Raw genomic sequence first — 14,246 nt, 5'->3', positions numbered from 1 at the left:
TTGGGTTATTGAAGATCAAATAAACATTGAACTCTAAAGAGCTGAAACATTAAGGATGACTACAGACGACTAAACATGCATCTATTGCTTTCTTTTAAAGAAATTCAGCCAAAAATGTATTTGCATTTTATCACCCTCGTGGCATTCCAATCCTGATGATGTTCTGGCTTTCGAAGATAAATGGAGAAATGCCCCACCCCAACCCCCGTGTAATTGCAATGAATAAGAACTAAGGCTTTAAACTTCAAAAAGCACCATAAAAGTGTTATGTGATTTGTGTTCTGTCTTCTCAACCCATTCAAAAACATTGTGTAAGGATTAGACTGTAGCTTAAATAAAGTTAAAAGCCCAAAAAAATAATTTATTCACGCTTATGTCATTTCGAGACTGTATAAAATATTTTGAGGAGCTTTGGAAACAAAACAACGCAAACTGTATGCATGCAAAACAACTGACATTCTATATGATAACTTCTTTTGTTAAAAAGAAACTCAGATTTGATCTGAATAAATATCAAGGCTTCACAAGATTTAAATATGTTCATTGCTCAGTGTTGGAATGTAACTTGTTGACTTATGAGTGAATAATGGTTTAAATTTTAGCATGTTTTTACTTAAAGCTACTGTCTGACTTTAATTAGTAGGTTTAAAATGCATTGTCATACAGGCACTTTTATAGAAACTTTAATAATATTTATATGTGTTTTTGAGTGCTTGAAAGCTCACAGTGCCTGCAGGAAATAGAGAAGACCGTACTCTTGAAAAATTCTCCAGTCTCGTTCACTGATGATATAGAGTCATGTGGATTTGGAATCACATGAGGGTGATTAGAAGACAGGATATACATTTTTGGAAATATTATTTTAAGGCTGATTGCAGAGCTTTAGATCTGTACCTCTGATTGTAAACCATACAGGGGAGTCAAGTGGCCGAGCGCTGATGACTCCCACCATATGGGCCACTGGATCATTCTCCATCACAGAGAATGAGAGTGGAATCTCCTCAAACGCCAGCGGTTGTTTAGCCAGCTTAGGCTTTGGAATCCACTCAATGTGCAACCGACAGATGGACGACTTTGAAGGCCTTCCATTGTCTGATGCTTTAATCTGCGAGAGAGCAGTGTGAGTGTTTTCTCTTCTTTCTTGACATAGTGTAAAAAACACGTCGAGAAATCTGTACTTCTTTTATTTTTATTTTTTTGTAAGTGTGATCAAGAGGTTAAAAAGCAAAATGATATGTTTGAAAAATTGAAATAAAGTTTTTTCCCCCCTGTAAAAACTGTTAAAGGGTTAATTCGCTCCAAAATTAAATTCTAAACCCGTAAGACCTTTGTTTATCTTCGGAATACAAATTAAGATGTTTTTGATGAAAATATTGTACAGCCATTGTACGGTCCATAGAAATGCAGTAAATACATCAATAAAACAATCCATGTACTATCAGTGTCTTAACTTCAGTTTTGCGACATGGCGTTAAAAGAATACTTTTTTGAGCAAAGAACTTACTCAACCATTTTTCTTCCCAGAGTTATGTCTTCCCCAGAACGTAAACAGCGCTGATTATCTCAAATACGTTCTGAAGTAATCTTCAAAAGGGCGGAAGACATAACTTACCAGAGAGAAATGGTTGATTAACTTATGTTATTTTTGTTTCTTTGCACAAAAAAAGTATTCTCGTAGTGTCATAAACCTGGAGTTGAGCCCCTAATGTAACATGGACTGTTTTGTTGATACATTTACAACTTTTCTGGACCTGCGAACATTTCAGTTGTATTGCTGTCTAAGGAGGGTCAGATAGCTGTCCGATTTCATCAAAGATTTCTTAATTTGTGTTCCGAAGATAAAGAAAGTCTTGCTTATTTAAATATTTAATGACAGAATTTTCATTTTGGGGTGAACTAACCCTCTAATGGGTGATTTTGTCTACATTATTTAAACTACAATTTAATCTAATTATGAAAACTGACATTACATTCAAAATCCACTTGGATCAAAAACAGGAATGGCATGTGCTCATTCAGTCTGAAGCCACAAGTACACCTCTATTAAGCCTGACACCATTCGGAGACTAGGAATTGAAATAAACGTACCGTGAGAATATGATACTCCCCCGCTGAAAAAACCTCTTTGGAGAACACAAACCCAGTTGTGGGCTCAATGAAGAATTTCCCGTGCTCTTCACCCTCCTCGATTGTGTATGAGATATCAGAAAAGGGACTCTCATCTCTGTCATAAGCAATCACTCGATAAATTGGCTCCCATTCGACTGCCTCTGGTCGTTCCAGCAGCTTGATTTTAAAGCTCTTCTCCAAGAACTGGGGACTGTTGTCATTTTCATCCAATACGCTGACTATCACACGAACCACTGTAGACTTGGATGGGCTGCCATCATCCGAAACAGTGATCTGTTTATAAGAAAAAACAGATCTCATGCTTGAGTGCTTAAGAAACTCCTGCCAAAGTAAACATGAGGAAGGCATAACATCTATTCAATTTTCGAAAACTTCGATGGGAAGTTCAATGGGAAAAGTTCACCCAAAAATGTAAATTATTAACACACTAATCGTGCTGGGTAGTTACTGACCTTACATTTTACAAACATTTTAAAATACCCTTAATCAGACTACAAATATGTAAAAAAAAAAAATAAAATAAAATAAATAAATATATATATATATATATATATATATATATATATATATATATATATATATATATATATATATATATAATGTAATATTTATGCTGGTAATAATCAGGAATGGAATATATATTATTTGTATTTTTAAATCAATATGCTTTAGAAGTGTATCCTGTTTAAATAAAGTGATAAGTAATTTTTCTCATGTGATTTGCAATCAGTAACGGACTACAATTTGTAAGTAATCTTTCCAGCTCTGCACACCAAGAGATACAATAAATTAGAACGTCTCAAAAGAACATTTCATTCACAAATCAGACAAAGCGTAGTGCACAAGTGCATTGACTACTTTTTTAGAAGGCTGGCATGTGGTCACTATGAAAAAGGAGCATGAAAATTTGCCTTTTATCCTAGTAATATGAACTTCTCCAAATACAATGTTATCGGTTAAAGGGTGCAGCTTACTTCAAGAAGATGCTCCGCTTGCTTTTCTCTGTCCAGTTTCCGAGATGTTGTTGTCACCAAGCCTGTGCATGACAAATGGTATAGTTCAGTGTGCTGCTTCCTCTGACTGAGAAAACTTTCTATCGGTGATAAAATATTTAAGCTGTTCTGCTGACACAGGGTCAGTCCCTAACAAAAGAGAAACATTCAGGCATGACAGATCTATCTATCTATCCTAAATTTAGTATTCTTCTCAGAGAGTGTTTCCTTTATATTGAATTCCTATTGAAAAAGGCAAATAGAGTCATACATTAGAGTGTACTGTGCTTGCTGTTCCTTGAAACACTATCTGAAAGGTCACAATTCTTTGCCAGAAAAACATTCGGTTCTAAATGTACCAACTAAGTTCGGTTTGTTCGATTGACTTTGGCAGGGAAATCCTTTGAAAAACTTTTTTGCTTGCACTGTTGAGACTTTAAGCTGAGCTGACTGAGTGTGGCAAGTAATTTGGTGGAGGAGAAATCAATTGGCGCGTCAAATTAATTAGCTGCATTCATTACTTGTGCTGCTCAGCGAATGTAATTAACCAGCTGGTGTGAATATCAATTATGAAAAACTTCTTAAGATTTCATGTCAGAACTTATATAGCATATGTGTTATTTACATGTACATTTATGAACACTGATGTTCATCCATTTTTGATTATGATCTCAAGTATAGGTGTGAATAGCACTCAGATGTTGAAGTTATTAAGAAAAGAAACTTTATTTCTAGTCGTTAATATATTCAAATGCAGAGTTTTAAAACAAAAATGCGTAACACTTTTTTTTCACTGTTAAATCTATTAGTCGCATATTAGCATGCATATTACTAGAATATGAGCCATTTATTCAGCCCATATTAATGCCTTATTCTACATCTACCAATACCTAAACTTAACAACTACCTTACTAACTATTAATAAGCAGCAAATTAAGAAATTACTGAGGGAAATGTCATATTTAATAGTTAACAAGTGTTAACTATTCTAAAGTGTTACCCAAAAATGTTTTAAATGTCTACTCTTTACTAAAAATTCAATGCTGCTTCTTTTTGGATATGAAACACAAAGGACTTTTCACTAACAGAGTATATATGAACATATGTAGAGTATTTTTTTTAAGGTGTGATCATAATAATCATGCTAAATATTTTTTTTTTTAATAATAATAATTGGACATTTATAAAATACAAATTCATAGTCAGATTTTTATGAGAGGTATTAACTTACCTGTCTGGGAGTTGATGACAAAAAATCCTTGTGGATTTCCACTGCTTATTTTATATGACAGATCATCGCTTGATTCTGTGTCCAGGTCAAATGCTTGGATCTGGATGACAGAGGCGTCTTTGGGAGAGTTCTCAGGTACAGAAGAATAGTACACAGGCTCTGATGTCAGTGGAGCATTATCATTAACATCTTTAACCTCGATATAGACCTCCACAAATGAGGAAAGTGGCACAATTCCTTGATCGGTAGCGTAGATTGTGAGCCAATAATGATTAGAAGTCTCACGATCGAGGATCTCTTGTGTCCTTATAATGCCTGCGAGAAAAAAAAAAAGAAGGAACATGTTGCACTACATGTTAAGCTCTTGAAAAACAGAAGGCACTTTAAATATTTAGACGGAGAAAGCACCGATAAAACCGTGTCACGTGATACTGAGAGTTTTGCATAGTAAACTCTGAAGACGAGATAAGGATGGATGAAATTAACCATACAAAGTAGGAACGACTGACGCAAAGCTAATAATATTCTTCCGAAATGAAAACTGTAATCAACGAAGAAGCAAAAAATGGATCTATTATCTAGCAGGGAATTGAGAATTCATAACACAGACATTTGCATAAAAGATTAAATGTGTAAAGGGCAGACATTGTACATAAAATATGGAGTTATTAAGGCGGTAAAGGGAGATGAGGCAGCTCTTTTTGTTCGTCTGTCTTTCGGCAGTGTCTGCTTTCACGCTGTGGGCTTTGTTCTAAAGGTAGCGGTGTGGCTTCTACAACTCCAGTAAAACTTGATAAGCTGTTTCCTCAAGGTGAAAGTGTCCAGCATTGCTCTTTGTTTTTCCCTCTTTTTCTCTCTTTTTCTTTTTGTCTCTCTTGCGTGTCTTTAGATACCACTATGGTACAAATTCAATCAGTGTTGGTTGTTAAAAATTCATGTAGTGGCTCTGAAATGTACTGGACACTTCAGTCACACTTAAAATTAATACTTTTCATTACATTAGATAACAAAATGGTTACAAAACATTTCAGAATGGTATGTGCAGACACCACAGTAACGCCACTAATTGTTCAGCTCACTAAGTCATTTAATGGATTTACTATGATAGGGAAGGTTACTTATAAAGGTAATGCTTTGCATAAGTCAATAAAAAATTGCATCGACTAATTGCATTATTTAGTTACTTTTTATGGAATGCAATACATTATATTACTTTTGTGTTACTTTTTGTCACCTGAGTCGGACTTGCTCATTTATTTAAAAAAAAACATATTTTCGGCAACCATAAAGTCAAAAAGTCTTTACACACCAAGTAAGAAACTTTTGTCAGAAATTTTTGCAAGTTGAAAAATAAATAAATATGGCCTCACATTGCGTTAGTTTTACTTTTAGACCGGGTTTTCAGACCGGGTGTGATTTTCTGTTTTTTTTTCCTTCATAGTAAGCAATTTGATGGGAAAGAAAGAGAATCATGAATATGAAAAAAGCTAACATTTATAAGTAATAAAAAAAGATATTAAATAAAAAAAAGTAATGTGTTACTTTACTAGTTACTTGAAAAAGTAATCTGATTACATGCAGTAGCTTGCATCACTTGTAATGCATTAACCACAACACTGCTTATAACTGGTAACAAGGTGATTTTTTAGTGCATTCTCCTCATGTCAGAGTAACCACAGGTATTTTGTAGTTCACTACATTAGTGTTCCACAGCTAACATCAAGAATGTATAGTTTCATATATAGTTTTTTTTTCTTCATTTTAAGCAATAAAATGTTATTTTAACATCTATTATTTTTTGGCAAATTTTTTTGTCTAAAATGGTTATACAGTATTTATAATATAAATGACACTTGGTTTTATTTTTTTGCTTTGATGCAAAGATGTTCACAGTGCAAATCACAATATTTTAAAGTGTTGATATTCTGTGGGTCAATCTGTCATCATCAATTAATATTAATACTGAAAAAAAGTGCACCAGTCTTAATTTTTCACAGAATATAATATATATTTGAAAAAAAAAAAAAAACACTATAATACTAATGAACTTACCACTGTCTTCATCAATGGTGAACACACCAAGGCCTGAACCTCCTCGTATGGAGTAATGAACTTCTCCATCCCTGCCGCTGTCCTCATCGTGAGCTGTAACTTTCATGACAGACGTGCCAGCCGGGGCATCTTCACTCACAGCTCCCCAGTCCACAAAGAATGGGAAGGACGGGCGATACAAGTTCTCATTAACATCCACAATCTCCACATAAATGAAGCAGGATGAGGATAAAGGGTTCGGCTTGCCTCTGTCTTTGGCCTTCGCTGTCAGATTATATACTTGTCTTGTTTCGAAATCAAGAGTCTGAGAGACATACACAGCTCCAGTCATTTTATCCACTTGAAAGCTTCCATCTTCCCCATCCGTTAGACTGTATCTCACCTGTCCAGACAGGCCAAGGTCAGGATCATGAGTTTCAAGCCAGAGCACCAAGGTGCCCACTGGAATGTCTTCTTTGACTCTGATATGGTATTGCTGGGGTATAAATGTAGGGGCATTGTCATTCACATCCTCCAAATTAATGTATAGCAATGCTGTTGATACCATTTTAGGCTCATCAACTGCAGCATCGAAAGCAGCCACCTTCAAAACAATTGACGGATTGGCTTCTCTGTCTAACAAACCCATAACAGTTACAATCCCTGTTTCTTCATTTATGATGAATTCGTCTGTTTTGGTAAGAAACGAGTATCTAACCATTCCGTTGACCCCTAAATCTTTATCTTTCGCTTCAAGCTGAATGATGTTTGTTGCCATAGCAATGTCTTCACTTATATCAACTGAATACTCAGACTGAAGGAACTCTGGACTGTTGTCATTTACGTCCAAAATGTTAACATTTACCATGTGAGATGAGGATTTCTGCGGTAAGCCAAGGTCATAAACAGTGATGCTGAGAGTGTAGTGGTCTGTTGTTTCTCGATCAAGTGGCTCTGAAACTTTAAGCCACCCTGTGTCAGATTCTATCGTGAAACAACTATCAAAATCTCCCCCTGAGATCACAAAAAGCAATTTCCCATTGAAGCCAGAGTCTGAATCGACAGCTCTGAGGAGTGCTACGCTTGTCCCTACAGGAAGGTCCTCTTTAACTTCTATTACAGTTGGAGTGGACTCTAAAAACCGTGGAGTGTGGTGGTTAACAGAATGGATGTCTGCGAATTCATCTTCTGCTTCTTTCTGACAGTGTCGTTTAGAGCCAAAAAGCAGCAGCCCGGCTAAAGTTCTCAGAATGTCGGTCTCTGCACATTTGGAGCGGACATGTTTAAAACCACTAACTACTGTTAGATTTAGGAACATAGGAGTGCTTGATATTTCTCCATCGCTGGCTGTTATTTGCAGGCGGTGAAAAGACTGTTTCGCCACGTCGCCATCCCTCAGCGACTTTTTAAGCGTCAGCACCCCTGAGCTGGAATCCAATTCGAAAAGATTCATGTTATTACCACTGTCAATTCTATACTGCACTACGCCAAGATCATCAGCGTCGATAGCAGACACCACTATTATTTGTTCACCGACCCCTAGAGATCTTGGCACAGTAACATCACAATCGATATTCTCAAAGTGTGGCTTATTATCGTTCAGGTTAGTGAGAGTGATTAAAACAACATTTTCTGCCTCGCGGCGGAAAGGGACACCCCAGTCTGATGCCCGAATCCTTAGGAAGAATTTTCTCGGCATCGTCTCGTAATCTAGATCCTCTGCGGTGCTTATGACACCGGTGAAGTAATCCACTACAAAAGGCTGTTTGTTCACATTGACAATACTGTAGGTGACATAGCCATTTTCACCGTCGTCTTTGTCAGAAGCACTGACTGTCAAGACACTGGTCCCTATAGGCACGTGTTCAGCAATACTGGCTTCATAATTAGATTTTTGAAACACTGGGGCGTTGTTGTTCACGTCGCTTATACTGACGACTACCTTGGCCACTGCACGTCTGTCACTCAAAACAACATCAAATTCATATTGACTGACACTTTCTGCTTTTATAGGTGCCACGGTGGTGATGAGGCCCGTGTTTGGATTAATGACAAATGGATTCTCATGTGACTGCATCTTAAATTGTAACAAGTATTTCATCTCTGAATGTTTCTGTACAGTTCTGACCATCACAACAGGAAAGTGAGGAGGCGCAAACTCACTCAGAGTAACTTTATAGACGCTCTTCTCGAATGTAGGAGTTTCTGTGTACGCTCTGGGCGATTTCAGCCTCACAACTATCGCTGAGGAAAACTTTGGAGGATTCCCCTTATCTTTGGCCTGCAATGTAAGATTGTACCCAAAACTATAACCCTCCCATTCCACTTCTTTGATGGCCTTGATTTTGTATTCTTTGCTCCCAGGGTTTGTTCTGAAGGCCTTGAACTGCTGGAGCGGATCTCCAGCTACGATGCTCAAAGAGGCAATCTCGCCATTCTGCCCTTCATCGCCGTCCTCCACAGTAACATACGCATAAGTGGGATCCCTGGTTGCGTTCCATGGAGTTAAGGGGACAGCTGTGATGACAGGTGCATGTTCATTGGCCTGCAGCACGTGCACCTTTAGCTTTGCCGTGCTACTGCTGCTGCTACTCCCATAGAGCTTCAGACCTCTGTCCACAGCAAACACATCAATCTCATAAAACGCCACCTCAGAGTAATCCAGCTTGCCTGTCAGAGTTATAACCCCGCTAGTAGGATGAATGGAGAACATGTCAGTCCACTCTTTGAAGCTGAAATAGTATTCTCCGTTGGTGCCTGTGTCAGCGTCTGTGGCAAAAACTCTGCCTACGCTTGTTCTGATGGCTGAGTTTTCAGGTACGAAAAAACTATAAGTAGTCGGTGAGAAAAGAGGTCTGAGGTCATTCGTGTCTAGAACTTGCACTTTAACTTGTGTTTGTGTTTCAGCACCAGTATGTTTTTCAATGGCATTTACAGTGAGTAGATAGTGGTCTTTTACTTCCCTATTAATTGTGGCAGAATTCCCTCCTTTGGTTCTTATTCTCAGGAAACAGAAATTACCCAAAACGTACTTCTCAGCTTTGAATAAATGATCGTGGTCTCCAGAGTCTATTACGTACGAAATGTCCCAAGACTGGTTCGTCATTAAAATACCCATTTTTATGGGGCATTCAACAAAGGTTTTTGCTGCTGAATTTTCATATATATTTACATCGTAAAGTGGATGAGTAAACCGAAAAGACAATGCATCTTCCATTTGCTGGGCGCCTAAATAAGTCCACATGAACAGCACTAAAAGAGAACTAGTCCAGGATTTACCCATTGTTACAGGTGATTACAGAGCCAACTGAAAAAAAAAGACAGAGCAACAGGTAGAAGAAAATATTGTGAATATGGCAACACAATAATGCATAATTTCAACAATAAAGACAACTATTTCAGATTTGATAAGCGTACAATTTTGTACATGTTTAACAAATAAAAGGCATTTTAGTTTACTAAAAATGTCCCACCAGTTGTGATATGTGTGTCTTTTTGCTATGGCCATAAGGCTAAGCATTTAAATGCCAACCTACAAAGACAAATTATTGGGAGATATAAAGTGACAGTTGATCTTTAAATTAAATGCATTTTGTGAAATTATACTGTTATCAGGATTCTCACAGATTTCATTAAAGATTCATTACTCTAGAAGAATTTCGTCCTATAAGAATTTTATCCTATATTATATGTGAGACATACAATAAAAGCCTGATGTATTAAGAAATATGATTTACACACACAGTGAAAAGTTAAAATAATTGGTTAATAAAATGATTATTTAATGATTTCATATAATATAGTGCATAATATAGTTTCATATAATATATTGCATACTTATAATATTTATAAAAATATTTAAGTCTGATTTAGCACTTGCAAAATTAAGAAAACACGTTTAAACCGTACTTTCGGAGCACGTAGGCCACTAATTTGAGGATTTTGGCAATGACAATTGCGCTAACACTCGAGCTGCCCGGAAACAGTTCTCTGCCATTTTTATTTTCCCGCTTTTCCTCAGTAAATGGCCTCAAAGGTCTGCAAAGTGCACAGGTTGCACACTTGCATCTCGGCACGTGCATTACGCCATTAAGGTATTTTACTATTTCATGCTTTCAGGAATTAGTTCAAAAACTAATTTCTCGTAGAAATTGCTAGCACATTTCACAAATAATTACAAAGAATCAGTTAGATGGGAAATTAAGAAGAAAAGAAAAAAACACTTCAATCTTAGTTTTCATTTAAGCTAAAGACTTTGATAGACTGATATATAACTTACATATACGAATTGTTGACAGAAAATATTATTTGAAATGATTCACTTAGATGCAGTTTCGATAAGCATCTCATTAGATGATATGAGTAAAATTAAACCGGTATATTAATAACTGTATTTGTATATAAGTTGATGGTTTGCTCGTGTACAAGAGTTTGTAAAGTTTATTGATTATTAGTAGGTTCCGACTGCATGTACGGAAAGCCTAGGATCAAGTTTGTTCTCACAAGCTCAAGGTTAATGTAAATGCACACGTCTCATACAGCTCATCTTTATGTAGAGATACGCACAGACATTCATCGCGGCAGAAGATTAAATAACAAAGAAGAAAATGTGACTAACTTTACCTCTGTTATAACTGTTATAACCAGTTTTTATACAAAAGTGGCTTTAGCCTTTACTTACCATCGCTGCGAGAATATGTAAATTTGTCTAAATTAAGAAGTAATCCGCGCGCTATCTCAGATAGTCCCCAAAATGAAGCTGCCGCGTAAAGTCCGCGCGAGACGGAGAGCGCTCGTGCGTCCGTGCCTCGCCGAAACCGGATCGTCGCCGCTCCTCGGAGGACAGTCCGCCTGGATCAGCCTCTGTGATGTCATCGCTGTCAGAACTTAGTTGCACGGACTGTTCATTATCTGCGTGCACAGAAAGACCTGATGGAAAAGCGTGTATATTAACTCCACCACACGAGATCATTTAAACTCTGTTGATGTTAGCTAGGCTGTGCAGTAAGTGGAAACTGAATTGAATCGTTCGTTCAGTAAATTGTGCGGCTGTGATTGTTATTAGGCTTGAGTAGGGTTGCATTGCTTAGTCCACCATTTGATGCTTGTTTTCGCTGTGCAGTGTGTAGCTGGTACTGTATAAAAGGTTATTACACTTTTAGCCTACTTTTCATATTCCCAGTGTTATGATTGGTTTACGCTCCATCAAATGTTACAGATTTTACATGATAATCCTACCCAGTTTATTTTCAGTTCAAGGCATCTACTGCAGTACAGTGCTTTAAATCAGTGAAATAAAGCCATGTGAATGTGTTTATTAAACAGTTCTGGTCTGTTTGGGGAAATAGATTGGCGTTCTAATGGCATTAAAGAGCATTTGAATTGTGTGTAGAGTGGCTCTCAAAGGAAATAAAATGAGGGGAAAGGCTATTTGCACTTTCCTAATAACTTCACATAATCTTTTCCGTCACATCTTGCCTGTGGGAATTAGCCTGTGTTTCAGAGTTATTTAAAATGAAATACAAAACCTCTACAGGATATAAATATAACACATACACTTCCAGTTATCCCGTATTAAAAGAATGTTAAGTAGATCTAGCAATAGGAAATCCTAAACTTGCATACCTGTTAGCATGCAGCACTTTGTTGGACTGTACAGTATATTTACAGAATTGTTTATCCTCCCAGACTGGCGTAGTTTTTAAGATCCATTCAATAATTCGCTGCCAGATTTTCTCCTTAATGAAAAACAACAGAACGCATACCCTGTAGCTGGCATAGATTCAACTTTGACTGTATTGGCACTTGCTTCGCAACAAGATGATACACACAGCGTGGAAGCTGTAAGCGTCGCATTGATCGTTCATGAGTGGGAGGATATATATTGGATAAGCCTGTGAGCAAAACGCTTTTGCTTTTCCATCTCGCTCTAACATGTTATTTGCATTCATCTCCAGCGAGAGACTTCAGAGAAGCACTCTGCTGTTTTGAGACAATATGTGTTATTGAGCGTCTCTGTGCAATCTTCATCCTCTCATGATGCCGACGATGATCTGTCCCTGTACAGTGTTTCTACGTTAGAAACAAAAGGAGAGATAAACACATAACGGAGCCAAGGGAGAACCCATCTTGCATCATTGTCTTTATTTCCCTAGGATTACTTGAGATGTCTATAAGGATGCAAAAAATTAAAAGAATCAGTGGGAAGATTGGGTACGGGCATAGGTAATTATACTTGCAGAACAATCTGTGCAATTTGCATAAGAATCTTATAATCATACAGAAGTGTGTTACTGAATAATACTGCATATACTAATTTAAAGAGTAAAAACAGTTTGTTATTCAAACAACTGTGGCATTAGCAGTAATTTGATCATTCCCTATATTTTGTATACCCAGACAGATCATATTATTGCCTTGGTGTAGAAATTCTAAAACAGGTGTATAATTTGTAGATACACTGTCCACATAAAAAAAAGCACTGAATCCTAAATTACTATAGTAATACTGTACCAGGCATCTTTCAACCTTTACAGTGAGAGTACAATGCAGTATGCAATGTTGTTTAGCCAGTAAAAGTGTGCATCTTGGCCAGTTAAAATAGCACTGTTGCCATGTCATAGTGTGACAGTCCAAGATGAACAGATGAACAGCTCTGACTTCTCATTTCTCCCTTATAGCTCTGGTCACCGAATCTGGAAACATAATCTTTAATATATAGTTATATAATATATAGTTCATTCACATTCAGGCCATCAAATGCGTGCGGTTTGGTGAGCCGGTTTCTTAACATATGTGGAGAAATGTGTTACGTCACTTGCTCATCAGCGGTTCCATTGCAGTGAATGGGTGCCGTCAGAATGAGAGTCCAAACGGATAAAAACGTCTGTGCATATTTTTCTCTTAAATCATGCCAGATGATTTTGTTTTTCACCGGAGAAAGCAATGTATAGGAGACTTTAGAATTTTTGTCAAACTTGGCATGTCCATGATGAAGTCCTTTCATAACATCTATGGAGAAATGTTTCATAACAAACTTGGAGAAATGTGTTACATCACTTGCTCATCAGCGGATCCATTGCAGTGAATGGGTGCCGTCAGAATGAGAGTCCAAACGGATAAAAACGTCTGTGCATATTTTTCTCTTAAATCATGCCAGATGATTTTGGTTTCCACCGGAGAAAGCAATGTATAGGAGACTTTAGAATTTTTGTCAAAGTCGGCACAAATTCACTGCTGAGGATCCATTAGTGAGCCGGTAAATTTCTAAATTTCTCTAAATCTGTTCTGATGAGGAAATGAATCTTGCGTGGCCTGAGGGTGAGCGAACTATTCTTGCAAACGATACCATTTAAAAATCAGTGTAATCTTATCTCTTGCATCTTGTTACCTGCGCAAATAAATAAGTGTGGATATGATTGCAAAAATAGTACATATTGACTTGTCTTCTGAACTTTTTAGTTTTTCCTGTTGTTTGAGAGCTGTGTAATTTATGTGGTCATAAATAGACTAAAATGTTTTTCACCAGAGGTGGAAAAGATGTGTTAAATGTGGGTGACAGTCTGTGTTTTCGGCAGTTTTCCATGCTTGAGGGTTTTAATAACAATATGTTTTAAAGGGTTTGGTAAATAGCTCAATTTCAGTGGAATATTCAGTAAAATGGCGTACCGTTTCAGTAAGTCATTATGCATTGTAATCCATAAATTATGATATTTTAAGATTTAAACTCTGATGAGCTGAGATGCACAATCAGTACAGTTGCAGACATAAAATAGCAGCATACATATAAAAATAGATGTTATGAAAGGACTTCATCACGGACTGACTCATCGCTCAGACAATTCAATAGCACAGGAAAGATG

At 37.0% G+C, this 14,246-nt stretch overlaps 1 protein-coding gene across 1 annotated transcript in view; it reads right to left on the bottom strand.

Annotated features, from left to right (window-relative positions):
- Positions 1–11,192, bottom strand: part of fat1b (FAT atypical cadherin 1b) — a 37,121-nt gene extending 25,929 nt beyond the window's left edge. The window contains exons 1-6 of the mRNA XM_043256859.1: positions 11,066–11,192; positions 6,406–9,691; positions 4,354–4,668; positions 3,105–3,166; positions 2,089–2,403; positions 895–1,105 (exon numbers count right to left, since the gene is read on the bottom strand). Coding sequence (XP_043112794.1) covers positions 895–1,105; positions 2,089–2,403; positions 3,105–3,166; positions 4,354–4,668; positions 6,406–9,667 — 4,165 coding nt within the window. The 5' untranslated portion in view covers positions 9,668–9,691; positions 11,066–11,192. The remainder of the gene's footprint in view (positions 1–894; positions 1,106–2,088; positions 2,404–3,104; positions 3,167–4,353; positions 4,669–6,405; positions 9,692–11,065) is intronic.
- Positions 11,193–14,246: the final 3,054 nt, after the last annotated feature.

Source organism: Puntigrus tetrazona, chromosome 14, assembly GCF_018831695.1.
Source record: "Puntigrus tetrazona isolate hp1 chromosome 14, ASM1883169v1, whole genome shotgun sequence".
Lineage (NCBI taxonomy): Eukaryota > Metazoa > Chordata > Actinopteri > Cypriniformes > Cyprinidae > Puntigrus > Puntigrus tetrazona.
This window is presented reverse-complemented; position numbering and strand designations above follow the sequence as displayed.